Below are 22,533 nucleotides of genomic sequence, written 5' to 3' on the forward strand. Positions count from 1 at the left end.
ACAACAGCAGGGACTTCCCTGGCCAGTCCAGTGGTTAAGACTTTGCCTTGCAATGCAGGGGGTATGGGTTCCATCCCTGGTCAGGGAGCTGAGATCCCACATGCCTCGGGGCCAAAAAACCAAACCATAAAACAGAAGCAATATTGTAACAAATTCAAAAAAGGCTTTAAAAAATGGCCCAATAGATATTTCTCCAAAGAAGATATACAGACTGCAAACAAACACATGAAAGGATGCTCAACATCACTAATCATTAGAGAAATGCAAATCAAAACTACAATGAGGTATCACCTCACACCAGTCAGAATGGCCATCATCAAAAAATCTACAAACAATAAATGCTGGAGAGGGTGTGGAAAAAAGGGAACCCTCTTGCACTGTTGGTGGGAGTGTAAATTGATACAGTCACTAGAGAACAGTATGGAGGGGCCTTAAAAAACTAAACATAGAACTACCATACGACTGAGCAGTCCCACTACTGGGCATATACCCTGAGAAAACCATAATTCAAAAAGAGTCATGTACCACAATGTTCACTGCAGCACTATTTACAATAGCCAGTACATGGAAGCAACCTAAGTGTCCATTGACAGATGAATGGATAAAGAAGGTGTGGCACATATGCATACAATGGAATATTAGCCATAAAAAGAAACAAAACTGAGTTATTTGCAGTGAGGTGGATGGACCTAGAGTCTGTCATACAGAGTGAAGTAAGTCAGAAAGAGAAAAACAAATACCGTATGCTAACACATATATATGGAATCTCAAAAAAAAAAGGTTCCGAAGAACCTAGGGGCAGGACAGGAATAAAGACGCAGACACGTAGAGAATGGACCTGAGGACACAGGGAGGGGGAAGGGTAAGCTGGGACGAAGTGAGAGAGTGGCATGGACACATATACACTACCAAATGTAAAACAGATAGCTAGTGGGAAGCAGCCGCACAGCACAGGGACATCAGCTCGGTGCTTTGTGACCACCTAGAGGGGTGGGATAGGGAGGGTGGGAGGGAGACGCAAGAGGGAAGAGATATGGGAACACATGTATATGTATAACTGATTCACTTTGTTATAAAGCAGAAACTAACACACTATTGTGAAACAATTATACTCCAATAAAGTAGTTAAAAAATAAATAAATAAAAATAAAGCTAAAAAAAATCTATTTGATAGGAATTGACACATTAAGAATACTGAATCTTCCAATCATTAAATATGTATATCTGTATTTATTTAGGTCTTCTTTGATTTCTTTCATCGGTGTTTTGTAGTTTTCAACATATGTGCAGATCTTGTATATATTTTGTTAAATTTATACACAAGTATTTCATTTTTGGTGATATTGGAAATGATATTTTAAAAAATTAAATTTCCAACTGCATTGCTAAAAAAAAGGTCCACATCAAAAAATCTTAAAAAAAAAAAAAAAAAGAAAAACCCAACAGCAAATAGTAGTGCTGAATACATACCACATTTTAATAATCTCGGGCAGAAAACTTTTTTTAGCAAAAAAACAAATGTCAGTCACAAGGGAATTCTTCATACCGTGACCATGTACAGCCAAACCCTCTCACACTATACAATCTATGTATTAACAGGATGCATGTATCCTATTAATCCTATAATGTACGTAAGCCCACTCGCTTTACCACAGCAGGAAACCATATGGTGCCAATGAGTAAGACATGAATTAGTTCCCTGTGAATACTAAGGAAACCCTAAGAAGTTTTCTACAATGCAAGTAAGAAAATAGAGAAAATTTCTTCCTATAACTACTAAAAAGGGTCCCAATTGATCTCCACTGAGATTAGTGATTTAACAGCAAAGCAGATTAAGATTATGTATTAGACAAAGTCACCATTTTATTGTTTATAAAATTACAGAGTTTAAACAATTTTGTGTAGCTCATCAGTTGTCTAAACAGCATGCAAAGCAATGCACAAAAACCTAAGCCTGGCTGATTCACTGATCGATTTTAATGTCCACAAAAGAAGTAGGTCACCACTGGAGGAGGAGCATGACGAAATAAAAACACAGGTTTAACAAGCCATTGTTTTGGTTTGATAGGCTGGAAATGAGCACTCTAAATAGCAAGTCTAAACGGAACGTCAGTAAACTCTATACCATTGCTCTGAAAAGAATTATAAGGAAGAGAATAAGATTGGGAATGAGTTCATTTTCATCCAATACATGTGGGAAATATACATTCCAAAGTTAAGAAAGGAGAACCAAGGCTGTAAAAAAATCAAACATTACTTATTCCCGGAAAAGAAATGTAAAATTGAGTAAGAGCACAGAAGAATGAAAATGTAATAGGATGGACAGTTAGTTCAGTGGCATGAACAGTACTACTCACCAAATGTCAGTCTCCCGAGAGGATCGGAGACCACCGAGATGGTCATGTTCATACTTTCCAGCTCCACCCCAGATCTACCAACTGAGAAGGGGGCCCAGGCCTGCAAATCCTTCATCAAAATCCATTAGGGAATTTAAAGAACTTTTGGGTTGTCTGAGAGAATAATGACAGGAAAGAAAATGCTGAAACTGAGATTCTGTAATTAGGAAATTAGACTCTGGGATCAGCTTCTGATACAAACTGGGTGATGGATGTCTTCTCTGATATTAGAATCATTTGGAACAGGGAATGAGAAAAGACTGCAAAACAAATGGTATTTTATAGAACATTATTAGCTATAATCTTATGATTCCCTGTTCCTCCACACCTCCCTGGGCTTTGGTGCTTCCTGTAATAGGGTGCTCCCTCAAGACTGAAAATATTTGAATTGTCTGGAAACTTGGCCGACCTGCACTTCCTTTATTGGTAATGTTAGTGCTTAAACTTCTCTGATGTGACATTGCTACCTATGTTATTCCGACTGTAAAGTCCTTATTCCTATAATGACGTAAACCTAGGGTATTAGATTTTCCCCCAATGAGTCCCTAGCTATAAACCCCATGGCTTTATGTGTCACTTTAAGTGCTTCAGAATATCCTTGAAAGAAGTCAAAGAAACAAATAGTTATTAACGGATTTTCTTCTGTCTTTATTTGCGTGTTAGTACTAAAAATTAGGACCAAAGGAAATGGGAGACAGGCAGTTAAAATGAGTTTTTATACAAAAAAATGAGAAACTACCTTTCAAAATTATCCTGTGACGTTCTGCCAACAAAGCTCTCTTCTGTGTTTCTGATGATCCAAAGCTGTGACAAAAATTCTTCTAAGGTACAGCACTAGAGTCTATTTTGGAAAGCAGAATGCTATTTCCAGGAGTGAGGGAATGGAAACATTAACATAGGGCAAGGCATTCAAAGTCTGCATTGGGCCTGGGTGATAGTGGCTCACAGCATACTTCTTAAGTGGAAAGGCATAGGCTGGAATTCAAAATTATTATAAACACTGCTTTGATGCCTACAGGTTGTACTTTTAACCCTTGTGTGGCCTCTTTGAAAATACAAATCATCCAATTAAAAAAAAAAAGCCAAAGAATGCAATTCAAATCCACATTCGCTAATGGAAACAAAAACTGAAAGGCCATGCTTTATACACACTAATAAAATACTGTCATTCTATTCACCAAACATTTATTAAGTCCAGCTATGGGTCTGAAACTATACTAACATCAATGACGATGATCTATTGAGTGCTTGCCTCTTGATGAATAAAAATTTTTGATGGCTTCTCATTTAATTCTTACAAAATAATCCTATGAGATGAGAACTATTATTACCCTTTGTTTTACACACAGGGAGACTGGGCTGGTAACAATGAGCAACTTGCCTTGATAAGCTGATAAGGGAACCCAGGCAGTCTGAACTTTTAATCACTTTGCTGAATTCCTTCCTATATCCTAGGTGCTGAGGGTAAAAAAGATAAATGCAATGTGCTCTCTAACCTCACAGAGCTAATTTTTAAATACAAATGGTAGCACGATTCAGAAACATTAAAGTATACAATCAAGTTCTTTTAACACCTAGTGATTTTTAAATTATTTGACACACATAGCATGAGCAAAGAGAAGAAACAAGATCAACATATGCTGATACGGTGGCTCAAGAGAATTATCCTCGTCCTTCTGATTCCATTTCTCCTCCGCTTTTTGGAGCCTGTATCTGATAATTTAATACCTATCTTTTTAAGTCTACCTTAACTGGATAAAACTGAACTATGTTGATAAATCAAACATGTATATATCTGATATTAGCCTGGATATTTGCTATGGTGATAATGAGAGGATATAACTCTAGGCCCACTAGTACGACTAATTTATAAATTATACATACAGCTAAATTCAAATAATAATATAGAGAGTTACTAGGATTGGGAAAGCAACATAATCACTTCTACAGAAGGACTCAAATTCTAAAGAGCTCAAAATACTTGAAATGGAATTTAATTTACCCTCACCAACATCTGAAGCACAGAGTAGTTAATCTAACAGGCTGGCATCAGGTTTCCTGTTTGGTTGTGAGCACCTCAAAGGCAGCCTCCACCTATTTTGTTGGCCTCTACATTCCCAGGACCTAGCACAGGGCTTGATCCATAATATTGCCAGAAGACTTTAGCAAAATGTTTAGACAAATGGAAAATCACAAAATCAAAGGTCTCGGAATTGGAGCCCTAGGGTTTAAATGGTCCAGCCAAGCAAGAGACAAGCAAACAAACAAGTGAACCAAAGTGCTTAAGTTTCTTCTATATCCACAGTGTCCATCGTACACGCTGGGCCTTCTGCACAATATTATGTTCAAAGAGACACTCGAAGTGCCTTTTCTGGGTTAATGCATTGAAACCACAGCACAAAGTGATGACACGGCTTCCCTTGGTCGTACAACTAGGGTGAGCTTTATGATCTTTTAACACCCCAACAGGGCACTTTCCGCTTCATAAGGCAATCTCCATTTGCCAGAATTTAAAGAACTGTCATTCCCCAACCTGAGTCAAACGGAAGAGCAGACAGTGCAATTCTTCTGGCTTTGAACAAGGTCAAAGCCTTGCTAAATCAAGCCTGATCTGCAGCCACTCATTAATACTAAGGAAATATAAAAGAGAGACTTTGCTTCCTATAGCATCCTGAAAAAGATGTCTTACTTCTAAAATCACATTGATTATAAGAATGAATAAATAATGAATTAAAAAACAAATTTCAGTGTCATGGCTGCACTGAATTTACCCCTAAGGACAGGGTTTGGGGGTGGCTTGGATGTATCAAGTCGACAGATAATCTGAAAACCTTATGTATGCCATTACTCTCAGCCTCCTTCCCACCAAGCCTTTTACCAGAGTTGACCCCTGTTCCTGGGCCTGCCCCCCCATCTGGCAGAGGCGCTAATGAGCAGTGAAATGGCCAAAGGGCAGGCAGCAGGGGGGAGCAGGGAAAACAACACAAAAAAGGAGACAGGAGGCTGGATCCTTTACAAACTCAACAATCAGTCCCTGGACAATAGAGCTGGTGGTAGCAATAAAGGTTTTTGTATTTTACAACTCCAAATGCTTGACAGCCATTAGTTATAGATAGAATGTTCCTATCAGGAGAAAAAGTGTGGGCACACTGAGCGACCTGCCCAAAGGTACACAGCTCATCAAAACAGTCTTTATCTCGGCCCAGAGAAGAAACGGTAGGCTTGATTAAATCCCGCTGGATTGAAATTTTGCCAAAAAATAGTGAAATATCTGTGTCAAATATGGAAGAGTTTAGAATCAAGAATTCCTTGGTTAAAAAAAAAATCTTAAAATAAAAACAGATTCCACTCTTAAAAACAGAACAAAAATGTTCTCTTGAAATATGGAGTAATAGTTTTACCTATCTTACCTAGTTAAAAACATATATATATATATATATATATATATATGGCATATTAGTTTTATTTATATATGATATGAAGGTTTCCAGTGTTTTAGAAATATTTACTGCCATCCATAAATACTCAGATTTGGGGGAACATAGGTAAATATGTGTATGGTAGTATGGATAAAGTCTTAAATACATTTACTGTCATATAAAATGGTCACTGAATTTCATAGTACTTGTCATTTAATTAGAGTCAAACTGAGATAACTGTCTTGGCCAGGATTTTACTGATTTGATTATTTGGGTCGAGAAACAGGACATTTATTTGATCTGCCTCCTGCCTATAATCTGCCACTCATCCACAAGTGGGAGAAAAACATATTCTTCCTTGATTATAGTTTAATAAGACCACCTGGCTATTGTGGTAGCATCACTTGAGCAGTGGACCCCAAGGTCGATGTCTGAATAATCCTGAATGGTCAGGATCTGGTAGAAGCTGGTAATACCAAACTGAACTGGATGACCAAGTAGAGCTGGTTATCAGTCTCTTTGTTAAAGACATCATTAACCGAATAATTAAGAACAGGACTTCAATACTGACACAAGCAAAAAAAAGAGACTAAATCAAAATGCTAATGATCAAATCCAATTCTTGCCTTCTGAGTATGATATATTTATTAGTGCTTTCATATTTAATTTTGCAATTTTATATAAGCATTTTAGGGAATTTTGCAGTGAGCTATTAAAAAAAGAAAATCAACTTAAGTCACTTTTCCCCACAGAGTTCTATTAGGGTTTGCAAAAAACTCCATTTTTATCACAAAATGTTGCAAAGGAGATAGTTTCAGAAAATATAGCTTACCGATATTGAACACATTATAAGCATCAGAAGATTTATATCTTAATTATTAAGCATATGTCAAAAGCTCATGTGCTTTAGAGGAAGCATCTCCCGGTTTTTAAAGCATGTTGTTTTTCCAAGTTTCTAAGTGAAAATGGTTTTGTCTTCACACACTCCATTAGTAGACAGTTTTTGATATTCTATCAAAGTCATTTCTTTCCCTCTGACTCCAGTAAAAAGTTACAATTATCTGCAATATGCATTATTGGATATTCCTCTCTAAACATCAAAGAAATATTTTCAGTTTAAACAAAGCAAGTGTTAAACTACAAATGGCTAAAAGTTAAAAAAAAAAGTAACAAACATCTGGAGGGGAAAAGTAATGGAAATGAAAACCTAATGTTTTAACTTCAACATTAGATTTCCAGGTTCCTCAATACATTAATGCTTGAGATCTTTAGAAGAAATCCAAAGAGTTTCAACCAGTCTAGTTGTAACAGGTTTTATTCCGATTTAGTTCCTCCTACTTGATTTTAAAATCATCATGTAAGTTTCTAGATTTCTACAAACTTAGAAAAACAAAAAGCTCTTGTTGCCTATCTAGAATGTTTGACTAACAAATGAAATTACATCACTTTCCTGTGTATCACAAGTTCTTGAATAAAGGAACTGTCCCCCAAAAGATATGGAATAGAAATGCATATTTTTAAATCAACAGACTGCACACACCCCATTACCAAATGAAGAGAATCAGCAACCCAAGAAAACAGCTGGGGTTTGTTAGTAACTTTCTAGTGACCCATTGAAGTTGAGCTTCAGCATCTAGTCCTTGGATCAATTTCTAGGTCAATTTCAGTATCTCCAGAATTCTTTCTTTTTTTTTCTCTTTACAAACCATTAATTCACATTGGGGAGTATTTCCCTTCTGTTGTTAATTTCCTTTCTCATAAAGATATTCTGAAAACAAAACACCTAAAAACATCTCTGGTTCCCACTGATTTATTCTTTATTATTTTGTCCTTCCTTCTTTTCCTCCAGAAGCACTGGCTGCTTCACTAAGCAACATCTGGATGGAGCATTTCATACACAAGGTTAACATTGTTATTACTGCACTGTATTTTCTTGAGCCTTAGCTCTACTCTCTAAAACTTTTTCCAAATATTTTCCATCGCTAAATCAGTTACGTGATGGGCTCCATTCTTAAGCCAAAATCGAGAAATGCAAATAAATATGAAATGCCTAGTTTCAACTGGCAGAAGGACCGACTAACTGAAATCTATATAGGTTCTAAGCGGCCAGAACATCTCTGCATGTGCCTACTGAGGCACACAGCAGAAATACTACTTTCCAAATTGATGAACAACACATGGCATGAACCTCTACAGTTAAGAAAGCTTGTAAGTTGCAATTTAAATTATCTTCCTTGGGGACTTCCCTGAAGCCCCAGTGGTTAAGACTCGATGCTTCCACTGTAGGGGGCACAGGTTTGATCGGCGCAGTGCAGCCATAAATAAATAAATAATTTTCCTTAACTACAAATAGATTTAAAATGTACCTTAGTATTATTTATAAGCAAGTCTTAAACTTGATGATATTCAGCATAGGTATAGTGAAGACATAATGATACCGCCAAGGGTACTCGGTGAGTTTGATGCACAACTGTCACCTCACTCCATGTGTAGCTACAGGTAGCTATAAGCTATTAGGGTTTAGGCTGTCAGTGATATCTACATGGAAGTGTACAGTGGAATTAATAATAATGTTAAACATTTATTGAGCACTTACTATGTGCCAGGCCTTCTATTAAGCCCTTTGCATCACTGCCTTATTTAATCCTCACACGATGCTATTAGAAATGTACCACTCTTACCACCTTCTTAAAGAGGAGGAAATTGGACCTTTAAAACTGAAAACATTACTACCGTATGACCCAGCAATTCCACTCCTGGGTATTTATCCACAAAAAAATGAAAACACTAATTCAGAAAGATACATGCACCCCGATGTTCAGAGCAGCATTATTTATTATAGCCAAGATATAGAAGCAACCTAGGTGCCCATCAACAGATGAATGGATTAAGAAGATGTGCTGTATACACACACATGCGCGCACACACACACACACACACACAGCCCTATATATACACAACGGAACATCACTCAGCCATAAAAATGAATGAAGTTTTAGAGAGTATTGTGCTAAGTGAAATAAAGAAAGACAAATACTGTATGATATCACTTATATGTGGAATCTAAAAAATAAAACTAGTGAATATAACAAAAAAGAAATAGACTCACAGATATAGAGAACAAAATAGTGGTTACCAGTGGGAAGAGGGAAGGGGGAGGGGCAAGATAGGGGTAGGGGATCAAGAGGTACAAACTGCTATGAATAAAATAAATAAGCTACAAGGATAGATAGTACAACATAGGGAATATAGCCAATATCTTATAACAACTATAAATGGAGTATAACCTTTAAAAATTGTGAATCATTATGTTATACACCTAAAACTTATATAATATTGTACATCAACTATACCTCAGTTAAAATAATTTTTTAAAGTGCTTTTAAAAAGGTCATGTAATTTGCTGAAGATTCTAGTTAGTCAAGTGATGGGCCAGAATTTGAACCCAAGCCACCTGAATCCAGATCCTGAGCTCCCGACTCTAAGACCAGTAGAAAAGTTACGTCCCACTTCTCTCTCCTTCCTTTACCTCTCACCTCATCCAGACCAAAAAAATGTGAAAGTCCAAAGCAGCTCATCAAAATAATAGATCTGAAATCTGATACAAACTCAGAAAAAAACCCAAAAAAACAAAGGGGAATAAAGTAAATAAGAGAAGTGCTCTTAACCAAAATCTAGTTAACGTCCTCACTGGATTAGTCAACACTCCATCCCCTGCAGAAGCAAAACTGGCACAAACTTCTTTCCTATGTCCACATACTTTTGGTTAATCAACTTTGGAGTAACCTACCAAGTACTGATCCCAGTCACATCAGATGAGAGGGCTACAAGGTAGATATCTTCTTCCAGCCCTGTTACATGACACCATAAAATGTACAAGACTTCTTTTTAAAAGCAAAAGAACTTTATAAAACAAAACAACCCAGAAGAATAAAAGGGGACCAGTTTGGCTTTTAGGCCCTGTACCTAGTAAATCCTGTCAGTTCAAAAATATATCTCTAATATAAGGAAATCAGTGAATGACACTGTTGGAAAGAATTGAACTTACTGTAAAGTACAAGGCTCATTTCCTATGGAAAATGCAATAATTTATTTCTTTAGTACAAGCTTTCCAGTAAAGAATGCCCTTGAACTGAATGCCTTGCTGTGACTGGCTGCACACTCTACCCAACAGAATATATATAAGCAAAAAGGAAACATGCTGTCTAGAAAAAAAATACACAATTTCCTTCTATTTCCTTTTCTAAGTAGAACAACTCTTCTTTGGGGAACAAATCGGGGTCTTATAACAATTAGCTACACAATATTTTCCATTCTCACAGCCAGTAAAAACTAGAAATCATGAGGGTCAATGAAGATGGCCCAATTATTCCCAGAAAGGCAAGGGATTTTGTGATGCGTGCTTCATGTGGGCTTCTCATTCAGCATGAAGATCAGGTGCCTGGAATCCAGATATCCCCCAAATGAGCAAGAATCCATTGAGAAAATAAAAACATAGATCCTTTAACTACTACATATTTTATTCCAGCTTGGCTGAAACATCGGGTGTGTGAGGATGAGTGGTGGAAAATAAAGGCATAAAGGGAGGTGGGTATAAACTGTGGGGACTTCGAAGAGCTAGGGAAGGTTGTAATCAATTCAGTGGCCAGCTGTGGATCCGTAGAAAGTTTCTAGGAAGAGCAGTGATGTGACTATACCCTATGCAGGTTAACTGGCAAACATAGGAGAGCCAAAGGTAGAAAAAGTGAAAGGTAGGAAGACCAGTTAAGAGGCAAGATATGGAACTTAAGAGTCCATCTACGGATAAGTGCCTGAAGGGAATGTTGTGGACATATACAATGGAATATTGCTCAGCCAGAGAAAAAAGGAAGTCCTGCCATTTGCATGATGAAATTTGAGGACATTATGCTAAGTGAAATAAGTCAGACAAAGACAAATACTGTCTATCACTTAATATGTGGAATCTATAAATACTAAATTTATAGAAACAGACAGTAGAATGGTGGTTGCCAGGGGCTTGGGGGGAGTTGGGGTGGGCGGAGGGAGTGAGGAAATATTGGTCAAAGGGTGCAAACTCCCAGTAATAAGGTAAGTTCTGGGGATCTAGCATGGTGATTATAGTTTACAATGCAGTATTATTTACCTGAAAGTTGCTAAGAGAATAGATCTTAGATGTTTTCACCACAAAAAAAGAAATGGTAATTATGTGAGATGATGGAGGTATTAACTAATGCCACTGTGGTAATCATTTTGCAATACATAAGTCAAATCAATACGCGGTATTCCTTAAACTTACACAAGGTTATATGACAATTACATCTCAATAAAGCTGGGTTGGGGGACAATTGATGGAAGCTGAGTGCTGGTTAAATCTCACTGTATTTGCTTACAATGTGTTTCATTTCATTTTAGCAACATTAATCTCATGACCTCAAAGAACTTACCCATTTCCTATTCTGTTGCCTATAAGAAAGTTTATATAGGTTTTTCTTATTGATGAGTTTAATGGGATACGATGTCCTTTTAGTTCTGATGCTTAGAAAATGGCAGACCTATATTTGATATGTATGCCAATACCAATTTAGTCAACACTGTGCTCACTAGAGTATAATGGAATAGGACTTTTTGACTTCTGACACTAGGTCAAAAAAGGCCTTGCTTGCAGTTTTCTCCTCATTTGGGAAAACACCCTCTCTGGGAGCCCTGAGTGTATGTCAGAAGGCTGACTTCCCACCCTGAGACCACCACGTTAGAAAGGCCATGTGTGTGGGTGCTCCAGAGGACACTCCCAGATGCACCCAGACTTCAAGCCAATTCTGCAAAAGCACCTGTGAGTAAAGACGCCTCCAAATTCTACCCCAAGCATGAGAGGTAACGCCCAGCTGCTTGAGTCCTCCCAGCTGAGGCCCTAGACATCCTGAAGCAGAAACAAGCCTTTCTGTTGTGCCCTGTCCATATTCCTGACCCAAAGGATCCATGAGCTTTTTTGTTGTTTTGTTTTTTTACATTATTAAGTTTTGGGGTGGTTGATGAAACAGTAATAGGTAACTGGAACCATATGGCTAACAAGAGAGGTAATAAACCCATTGGTTATGGAGCCCACACCTGGAATATGATACTTAGTTCTGGGTGACATATTACAAAAGACAAAAAAAAACAAGCATACTCAGAGGAGAAGAAGAAGAATGTTCCTTCATGGGAAAAAGCTGAAAGGCTTAGAGATATTCAAATCAGAAAAGAGAACAAACGGTATATGTTAATTGCCTTCAAATATCTGATGAGCTATCACAAGTAAAAGTAATAACAATTACTCTGTATATTCCCAGGAGGGAGGCCTAGGAACAGTGAACAGAAGTTACAGGGAGTCAGATGGAAGTGTTTTCTAATGTTCAGAGCTTTCCAGGAAAGAAGAGGCAGCTTTAAGAGGACGTGAGTTTCCTAACATTAAAGGTAATCAAGCAGTCTAGATGATCACCACCTGGTGGGTAAGTTTGGAGAGAATTCATTTATTGACCAGAAGGTTGAATAAAATGCTCTTACTTTAAGGTTACACTGTAACACTGAGATGTTTTTAATCTAAAGATCATCCCCATTTCCTTGTGCTAAGAAATCTAATCCCAACACATGTTGAGCAGAGGGAAAAAAGTACAAGATGAATAAATTGAATGAAAGGCAATACCAAAGTATAAATAGAAAGGGATGCAGAACTCTGGAGGACAGAAGAATGGAAACTAACAGGAAAATACAATCCAGCAGAGCAGCAAAGGAACTTCAGAAAAAGATGAAGCATGAAGATGGAACCATGGAAGAGAGAAAAGCAAGGCCAAAGATGCCATCATAGATGACCTAGGGTAGAGAGGATGCCCTCATCTTTCTTGAGAAATGGTTTTATTCGTTTTTAAGACTTTTTTCCTCGGTCAGTGGGAAAGACGGACCAGAAGAACATGGTAATGTAGCAGCATAAAGAACCAGGTTCAAGTGGTAAAATTAACAAAGCTCTTCAGTGGTCAGTGAATTTCTGGCCTCAGAAAGATACAGGATCTGTGTGCCTATGGGGTCAGGTACACCTGCATGGAAGCCACCATCAGTATGTAAGAATCACTACTAAGGGAAGCAAGAAAAACCGGTGCGTAAAACCTGGTTTCCTAACAAAGACAATGGGAAAAGGAAAACACAAACCACCTAGAAAATGAGATATTTCCAAGGCCAAACCATCCCGGCAACAACAACAAAAAGAAATGAAAAGAAAGAGTTAAAAAGTTATCTCATACACATTTCATCTGAATTTTATCACCATTTGTAATCAACTTCCAATGTTTCATAATACCCTTTAACCTTAGTTACTCAACCCAGGGAACAAGTCATCTCATTGTTACCCCATTTGAAGGAAGAGTGGAGACTCTTTTCATGTTGATAAGAGATAGAAAAAGGAGACACTCCCAGGAAAGAAAAGTGTTTTGAGGAAACTCCTGGAGCCTGAGGGTAAGAGGTGGTGATAATATGCTTCTTGCCTTAACCCTTTCAAAGATGCATCAAATCAGAAGTTAGAAATTCATGTAATCGATAAAATAAAAGTCATTTATTTAAAAAAAAAAACAGAAATTTTTCAGTACTAAAAAAGAACAGAAATTTTATCTTACTACTCACCCATTTCCTAGGTCTGCCTCTTGGCCGTTTTTCTCCAGTGGCTTCTGCTTTCTGCAAAATGAAAAAGGAAGTTATATCGTTTCCTACCTGACATTTCTTATAAGTGCTGCACCAAGGGACACATTTCAAGTAAGAATGTTCTGGTTTGCAGATAAGGTATTAAGATTGCTTTAAGAATCTCTTTCTCCTTGAAGTTTCATCTTCTCCATTTTTCATTGCATGATGCAAAGAGAGATCTATGCAGCCCTCACCCTAATAGATTCCCCTGGAGTAATCTCTGAAATGCATGAAAATGCTTTTTAAAAGCCATTTTGCCCTTATTTCTACCTGTAATTAAAAAAAATTATTCCCACATATCCATAATTATGTAAAGTAGACTTTTAGAAAATTAATGTTTCTTAAATGATGATTTTTCTTTCCATATCACAACTAAAATTACCAAAATTAACATTGATATATTACTGTACAATTTACAAACCACTTCTACCCACATTGTTAGGCAAAAGCAAATCTAAATGTGAGTGAAAATATATAGGCTTCTAACTCAAAAAAACAAATATTAGCACACTTCTACATAGTTAATTTCCTATTCCTTGCCCCAAACAAACACCTGTCAATCAGTTCACCCAAAGCAGAGAGAGAAAAAAAAAGCTAGCAGAAATCATCAATGTTTTTCTCTGAGATGGAAACAAGGGATGCTAAAAATAATAATTAATAAACAATGTATATTATTAACAATTAACAATTCCACACTCAACACAAACCTGACGTGAATATATTTCTAACTATCTTAACAGTTTGTTCATTGCTTTACTTCACAGAAGATCTTTCTGGTATCACAGTTGTTTTTTTCCCTTTTGAGTAAAATTTTAATATTATAATTTCCCTGTGTTTATCACGCCTACTCCAATCCCCAAATACACCAACACACACATATCACATGCACTTTCTATAAAAATACACGTTTATAGGGACTTCCCTGGTGGCGCAGTGGTTGAGAATCCGCCTGCCAATGCAGGGGACACGGGTTTGATCCCTGGTCTGGGAAGATCCCACATGCCGCGGAGCAACTAAGCCCGTGTGCCACAACTACTGAGCCCGTGTGCCACAGCTACTGAAGCCCACGCACCTAGAGCCTGTGCTCTGCAACAAGAGAAGCCACTGCGATGAGAAGCCCACACACCGCAACGAAGAGTAGCCCCTTCTCACTGCAACTAGAGAAAGCCGCGCACAGCAACAAAGACCCAACACAGCCAAAAAAAAAAAAAAAAAAAAAATACATGTTTATAATTTCCATTTTCAGAGTAAAGAAAACTTAGTACATCCTCTTCTGTGTATGAGAATCATCTCAAGGCTATATAAACACAAAAATACAGGTAACCTGAGCCAGGATAACTCATTTTGCATTTTACTTTTGTTACCTGGGTTAGCAGCAAGTACTTGGTACAACGATACTAAAATTACCTATTATAACTGTCTACACTGCCAAATGACTCTCCTTTCTCCCTTCAATCTGGTAAAAATAGATGGAGATAGGCGATAGATTGATAGATACACAGAGAGGTACAAAAATACACAGGTACATAGACAAACTAAGATTTTTATGTCACAAGATTTCTCACCAAATATCTTCCTGACCTATCTAACAGGTTCCATGAATTAACCCAAACTTTGTGTGATTATAATGTTAGTTCACATTTATTGAGCATTTAAAATACCCTAGGCACCGGGCTAAGTCATTCGCATGTGTTATTTTAATCTTTACAACAGCCCTCCATGTAAGGTAGCTGTTATTATTTCTCTTAGTTTGCAAACGGACAATTAAGTCTTAGAAAGGCTAGCTGAATAACTCAGGTCACACACAAAGCTGGTAAATGGCAAGCCTGGGATTGGAACCCAGTTCTGTTGGACTCTAAAGCCAGGGCTCTCACTGTCCTGACAACGCTGCCTCCCTTTAGGTTACATGCATTTGCTGCTATGAGGAGATATTTTAGTTAATGAAAATTGTCACTGACTCAGCTCCACCTGAGAGTCAGATTTGGGCACTCTGAATCATAGTAGTAGGGGTTACTACTTTGAATGGCTCCACAAAGGAATCATTCCTTGTCAAGGGTTAGTGGTCCTGTCTTACCTTCGGTCATAAGGGCATGTGTTAATTAAGTGAAAGCCAGGAGGGCCCAGTGAATCACACCCTCTTTCTGAGTGTTGTCTCAGGGAGAGAGGGAGATCTCAAAAGGAACACAGATTCCACTTTGGAAAGCTTAGATTCAAATCCCTGCTCTGCCATGTTAGCTTTATGACTTTGGGCAGGTCCCTGAAAACCTTAATTTGGTTTCAGGTGTGAAATGGAGATAACACCTCCGGTGAGGAGTGAGGAGTGAAGTGGCTCCCATAAATGAGGTGCTCAATAAATGTTCTTTCACTCCTAACCAGATGGAACTCTTAAAGGGAAAGTTTTCCTTTAAGTTAGTCCAATGTCATAGAAGGTTCAATCAATGCAAATATTCCATTACACCCATAGATCACCTTAAGAATGAAGCTTTTAAGAGACCCTCTGGCTAGTACATCACGAGTTATATGAGTACAAAATTCCCTAATACAGAAGTAGTGTCTGATTTACCCTTTAGGAGCAACTGTAAGGTTGCACAGTTTACTCAGTAGTAAATAATACAAACATGGAAGATAGAAATCCTTTCTAATGGGCATGAGGATGGTAGGTGGGGTTGAGAGTAGGAGACTGCAGATCTTAAAAGCTAACAGTGCTACACCAGGCTTTTCTGTATGGTGGTTATGTTCCGGGGCCATGACGTGATCCGGGTGTATTTAAAGTCTGTTAAAAAGAGGGTTGTTTTCTAAGAGGGTTTCACTGCATTTTAAAGTTAGAGAAAGCAAATCTCTCATAAGAGAGAGAAAGCCCTGCAAACAAGAGGACTTAAAAACGAGCATCCCATTTACAAAAAGTCTATTCAAAAATAAAATTCGCACCATTAACTAAAGGGCAAAATATCACGATTATCACTTGGACTTGTTAAAAGCAAACTTGCTCCTTGGTCTTGGGGCCAGTATTACATGTAAACTGAAACCCTCTTCTGAGACGACATCTAGAAGAAACACATTAGCTGTGCTGTGTGTCGTCGATCTGGGAGGTTTTCATTGTTCCTTAAAACCCACATTATTTAATCATTCTGATCAAACTTCACAAAAGCTGCAAAACCAGTTAGGATTTTCCTTTGTAAACCAGCATAGATCCAGGAATTTTACATATTGGAAAACACTGGCTTTGACTTTTTCCCCTGTGTTTAATGCTCTTTGGAATATTATTTTTCAATAGAAAACAAACAAAACATTTCAGGGGCTTGTTTTGTTTTTAATATGTTAACATATGCAATACTGTGTAAGTGTATATTTGGTTTTCCTTCGCCAGAGTGGAATTTGGTTCCACACTACAAACCCATGTATAATTCAGACAATAACTTATTCTGAGTACTTACTGCTTATCTCAGGGCGGGGGAGTAGGGAGAGAGGGTGGGAGTTCTGCATTTGTAAGAACTGAATTTCAGACTATTATCAGCCCTGTTATACTAACATCTGCAACGATCATATGTTAAAAGTATTATTCCCTCCTGGCTTGTCTTCATTCTCATTTTTGCCTTTTAAAAAAAGTGTAAGTTCAGAACTGTGTATTTAATTTTATAAGATGCTTTAGAAGCAAGTTCATGAGGATTGGGGAGACTATTAAATGGGAAATGTAATTATATCTTTCTCTAAGAAGTTTTGGTACTCCAGGCTCTTAAATGTATGAGCACTAAAAAATTAATTAAAAAAGGAAATTCATCTAGCAAATAGAACTCCTGATCTTGGAAACAGTGCTTAGCATTAGTGTCTGGTGCATAAGATGTGCTCACTGCATATTTATTGCATGAAGGAAGGAAGGAAAGAAAGAAACACTGGTGTTTATATCACCTGTGTGTTTCCCTGTTGTTTCCCTCTCACCTTTAGAAATCTACAGTTTGGTAGGGCTTTAGAAGACATTTCATCCAGCCCCTTCATTTAACAAATAAAACTTCTGGGTGTGCCATGATCTCCAACGTCATAGCCTTCTGGTTTATTTGGGGGCCAGGAATGGGTTGCAGTAAGCACCTATTGCCAATCCCTTTATAAGCTTGTAGAGAACTCCCCTCCGAAGATTTCTCAAAATCTAACTTACAACCTACATTTCTGGTTACTGGAGAAAACATAATCTACCTTGTAGCAAATACTTTATGAGATATTTGACACCGCATAATAGTGGAAAGATCATAAGCTTTAGAATTAGATTGGAACTCAAGCCCAGGTACTCCCATTTACTGGAGCTGAACATTAGACATGTCACAGTTTACATCTCTGAATCACAGTTTTCTCATTTGTGAAATGAAGACCATAATGCCTACATCAAAGGATTAAAGGAGCTAATGTATATGGAAGGTAAGCCTGACAAAAGCTACAGCATTTAGTAGGTAGTCAAATGTAATTTCTTAACTCCCTCCATATTTTAAAATGTTACCCTTAAAAGGAGTACCTCCCAATTTTGTAAGTTTCCAGTCAAAGTACTGAGTGATTTTCTGAGCATTATCTTATTTAGTAGGGCAGCTATTACTACCCCTGTTTATATGGGCGATTAAGCAATCTGCCCATGTTCTTAAGTGGTGGAACTGAGACCCCATCTGATTTCAAGGCAATAAAGGGTCTGTTCTTCTGGGAGATAGTCCCATACAAAATGAAGTAGCCATGGGGAAATTTTTTTAAAAACTTCTAGGGTGGAAATCAAATGAGTAGTTAAAAGTAAAATATTTCCAAGTTTCCTATAAAGACATAGACAAGAGCTGAGATTGGGAACCAAGCGCATTAGCCAGTTCTGACTTCTGGGTCAAATTTAGATAGCTATTAATTTTTTGCTATTCTAAATGCTCACATCATACTGTGATAATGCATAAAAACCAGAATGCCCCACTCCAAATCAATCAGTGCATCTGTATACACACACACACACAAAAGAGCTAGAAAAATATTTGGGCTTAGTAGTACCTTGCTTTGTTTTCATGTATCTTTACATATATATGTATATATGACTAAGACCTGCTGACTTTAGAGCATATGGAGCCATCTAAAAACAGTGTAGAGTCACATTTTATTTCTTTTAGTAGCTCTTTCAAAAATATAAGGAGTGTAAATCAATGTGCACTGGCATCAAAATTAACTGGACTAATCAATCACATTAAATGTTAAGTAATTGTCACTTCATCTTTTTGCTAATCTAGTTCTATGGGTTTCCAAACTGTACATGCAACTATTTTTAGTCTTTAAAAGGCATTACAAGTTTGCCATTGCTACGTATTTTCCAAAAAAGAAATAAAAGTGAATTCTATCATCCATTGTAGTTCATGCTCATTTTCCCCAAGGAAGTCCTTGTTGTCAACTCCCATGTCATTATTTACACATGCCTGTCTTCACCTATACAAACATGAAATTAAAGCCAAGGCCAAAATAACAGGAAAAGTTATTTTCAAAGTTTAGGATTCTCCTCTTTAACTGTTCCTCTCCCTCCTTTGTAATCAGAAAAATCAATAGCAATGATATGAGAGTTCATAAGGGTGACCTTCCGAGCAAACTACTCCCTACATTATCCTGGAGAAAAAAATGGCTGTGACTACTCCTTGCTAAATCATTTAGAAGATGCCATTCAGCGTTGTTCAGTGGATTAAAGCAATATAGAATAATAAAGCAGCAGCCTAAAATGGAATCAGTTCTCCATTCACCTTTTTCTCCTGGTTGGCACTATAAAAATTCAGAGCTAAAAATCTCAGCATCTAGGATATAATATTCATTGTTCCACCCTTGTGCCAAGCTATATGGTTCCAGAGCAAGCTCTGGAAACTGCAGAAAGTCAGCTAACAAGATAAGATGGGTCTGAATGATTTAACTGACATAAAATGCTCTTCAGCATCCATCTAGTCTCAGAAAAGAATTGAAATGCAACAGAATACCAATCTGTTATGTTCTCTTGAGCAAAATGATCTGTTGAGACCTTGAGATAAAAATGAACCAGAGCTGGAAGTCAGTCAAAGTAATGAGGGGCTTTCGATGAAAAAGTTCAGAAGAATAACTGGCAAAGAATGAGATCTCTGGGTTCCTTGAAGTAAAGTGATTTCAGAAAAGAACTCAAATGTATTTGAATCTTCCATATTTGGATCATAATCTACGATGACTCAAAGGCATTGTGAGAGAGAATTTACTGATACATTAAGGCTCGGTCCTCTCTGGCAAAGTTAAGTGAAAAAAAAAAAAAATGAGTCAACTGTTTAGGTAAGACAGCCTAAAATACCAAGATAATGGAGACAACAATTGGGCTTTACGTAATTCCACCTGACTGGATTTATCTGTATCCTTAGATAGAGCCCTGAGTCCCAGTGGAAGTTTCTTGCCCATAAAAACACAGAGGAACTCAAAATAACTCGTATTAGTAACATAGACGCCATAGGCTGGAATTGTATGACAACTGCCAATACCATCTTTCCCTGACTTACCTATAATGATGCCTTTGGTTCCCCTCCTCAGCTCGACCTACTATATCCCGTAAAAAATCATGTCCTTGCTCAGCATCTATGCGCTAATATTTAACTGAAATGATGAGGAAAACCCATTCTCTCATCCTAAAATATCTGTGCTTGGTGTTAGTAATCATTTGTGAAAAATCAACCAACCTCCTAGGAACATGATTAGAAAAGGAGCACAAATCTTCCTCTATAGTATCCAATTCGTATCAAGTCTTCTTTGTTTAGGCAAGTGGAAAATATAAATTAGGTGTCTGTCTGAACACATTATTTGAAGTATACTTTACCTAGATGGTATTTTCATTTTGTACTTTGCTCTTTCTCTTCACTACGACCTAAAGTCAAAAGGAAGTTCAAGCAAATCTGTGATATTACGAAGTAGGGCTATCTCACACCTGAGATCTTTTTTATACGCAATTCTTCCTATTAAAATTTAATTCAATCTCAGAATTTTTTTTTTCCCTAGAAGTACCTGAATGACAATTGGCCTGACTTACAGATGAATTTGACTTGTGACCTTAAAAACTGGAGAATTAGTGAAAGAAACCCCTCCAGTGTTCTCTCATTAAACAGGCACAACAAAAACCCTAAACTAAACATAAAGGAGATTATATCTTTCTTCTCTCCAAACATGAGAAATGTGAAAATACAAAGTATTTCCATCCAGCACAAACAGGAGAGGAAAACAAAATAAAACAAAAAGGAAATTAAGAGCCAACTGGTCACAGGTATACCTCAAACTAAGACATAAATAAAAGGGTCAAGACACACACACAGACACACACATACTCACACGAATAAATTATTTATTCAGGAAAACATTAACTTCTGATTTCTTTTATTAAGATAACAATATGAAACTGGTTCAGGGATGAATTTTGAGCACTCAGATTGGTGTTCTTAGGAATAACTAGAATTTCTACATAATGGTTATCCATGGGAATTTGTCATAACGGAATAGAAGCAAAGTGAAGAATAATTATCTTCTCTTCCAAAAGTTCCAGGCATAACAAATTATGTTTTTATAAATGTTTGTTTTATATATTACACAAATTAAGTTTATATTGAATATGACCTGAAATTAAAGTGATTGCTAATTTAGTAGTCCTCCACTTGGTCTTGCAACTTTCCTCATGCATTGTCAAGTGTCACACAGCTAATTTTCCAACAAGCAGTTTTGTTTTCAAATGCCCCAAGGCCAGTTACTGGGTCCAAACACAAACTTTGTAAGTAAAGAAACTCCAAGCAGCAAGAAATTTTAAACATACAACATCATCAGTATCCCAGTGTACACTGTATCTCCTCTAATTTTAGAGTTCTGTTCTCTTATATACTTACCAGGTTTTGTTATATATTTTCCATTTTGGTGAGTCTCAGTTTGCAGGAGAATTCCCAATTTATTAATCATAGAAGACTTCTCATCTCTACTCTGGTCAGTCTAGCATGTTATGAACAATGTAACTTTTTCTAAAAAAGATTACTTTTCAAAGTCCTAACAAAAATATGTTTTGTTAGAATACAACATATGTTTAATAAACAAATATATGTTTGATAATAATGTTTACATAGGGTAGTAGCAAACTCAATAAATACCGATTCGAAAGTGAAAATACCTTAAGTTTACACGTCATGAACAATTCATCAGTGTCATTCATTATTTTGCAAAGTGTTATCTTCTCCAGATGAAGCGTAATTTATAAAACCGAAGAAATGTAACAGTCAGGTTCTGAGCAAAAATACGTATCCATTTTTATTAGAAAGGGGACTTTTATAACAGAATTGTGTGAAATAATTTTGTCTGGAAGAATGAAAGATTTCAGAGAAAAATTTCTTTCGGAAAAAGAAAGCCTACTTCTGTTTTGGAAGTTGTAATACTATGTGCATACACATGAAGAATTATCAGAAAGATGAATAGCCTAAGGGTCATTTATAAATGCCTATCACCAAAGTAACTAAAAATAAGTCAAACTTTACTTGGGAAGAAACCAACCTTTTGTTATTTTGCTTTAGGTGGTAAATTAGGCACAAGTCTCAGCTTCCCTTTTGTCAATAAAGATTTTACTAGTCAGTGGCAAACTTTTCAAACTGAAGAGAAGGTGATGGAAGCACCTTTTTACTCGTTCCAAAAAAGGAGTAATACAGTAAAATATGAGAGATAATTCATTTTCCCTTTTTTTGTATTGAATTTTAAATAATTTATTTATGATGAGATTTACAGATTTCTTCCTGGGAGATGTTATGATGCATTTTTCAGAGCAATTACATCATAGTTTAAATGTTTGTCAGCTAGCTACCAAGATATTTCTTTGCCATTCCATTAGAGTAAAATTAAGATAAAATTAACTTAATGCAACAACAAAAAAAAACCTATGTTAAATTGGCCCTTTTTTAAAATTGAATAAAGCAGGTAAAAAAACAAATAGTACGTATTCATATTAGTAATATCAGATTACACAGGCACTTTTAAATGACAAGATAATT

The 22,533-nt window shown here is 36.8% G+C and overlaps 1 protein-coding gene across 1 annotated transcript in view; it reads right to left on the reverse strand.

Annotated features, from left to right (window-relative positions):
- The window catches only part of HMGA2 (high mobility group AT-hook 2), a 139,031-nt gene that overhangs the window by 112,350 nt on the left and 4,148 nt on the right, over positions 1 to 22,533 (reverse strand). The window contains exon 3 of the mRNA XM_032645804.1: positions 13,463 to 13,513. Coding sequence (XP_032501695.1) covers positions 13,463 to 13,513 — 51 coding nt within the window. The remainder of the gene's footprint in view (positions 1 to 13,462; positions 13,514 to 22,533) is intronic.

The sequence above is a fragment of the Phocoena sinus genome, chromosome 10 (genome assembly GCF_008692025.1).
Source record: "Phocoena sinus isolate mPhoSin1 chromosome 10, mPhoSin1.pri, whole genome shotgun sequence".
Lineage (NCBI taxonomy): Eukaryota > Metazoa > Chordata > Mammalia > Artiodactyla > Phocoenidae > Phocoena > Phocoena sinus.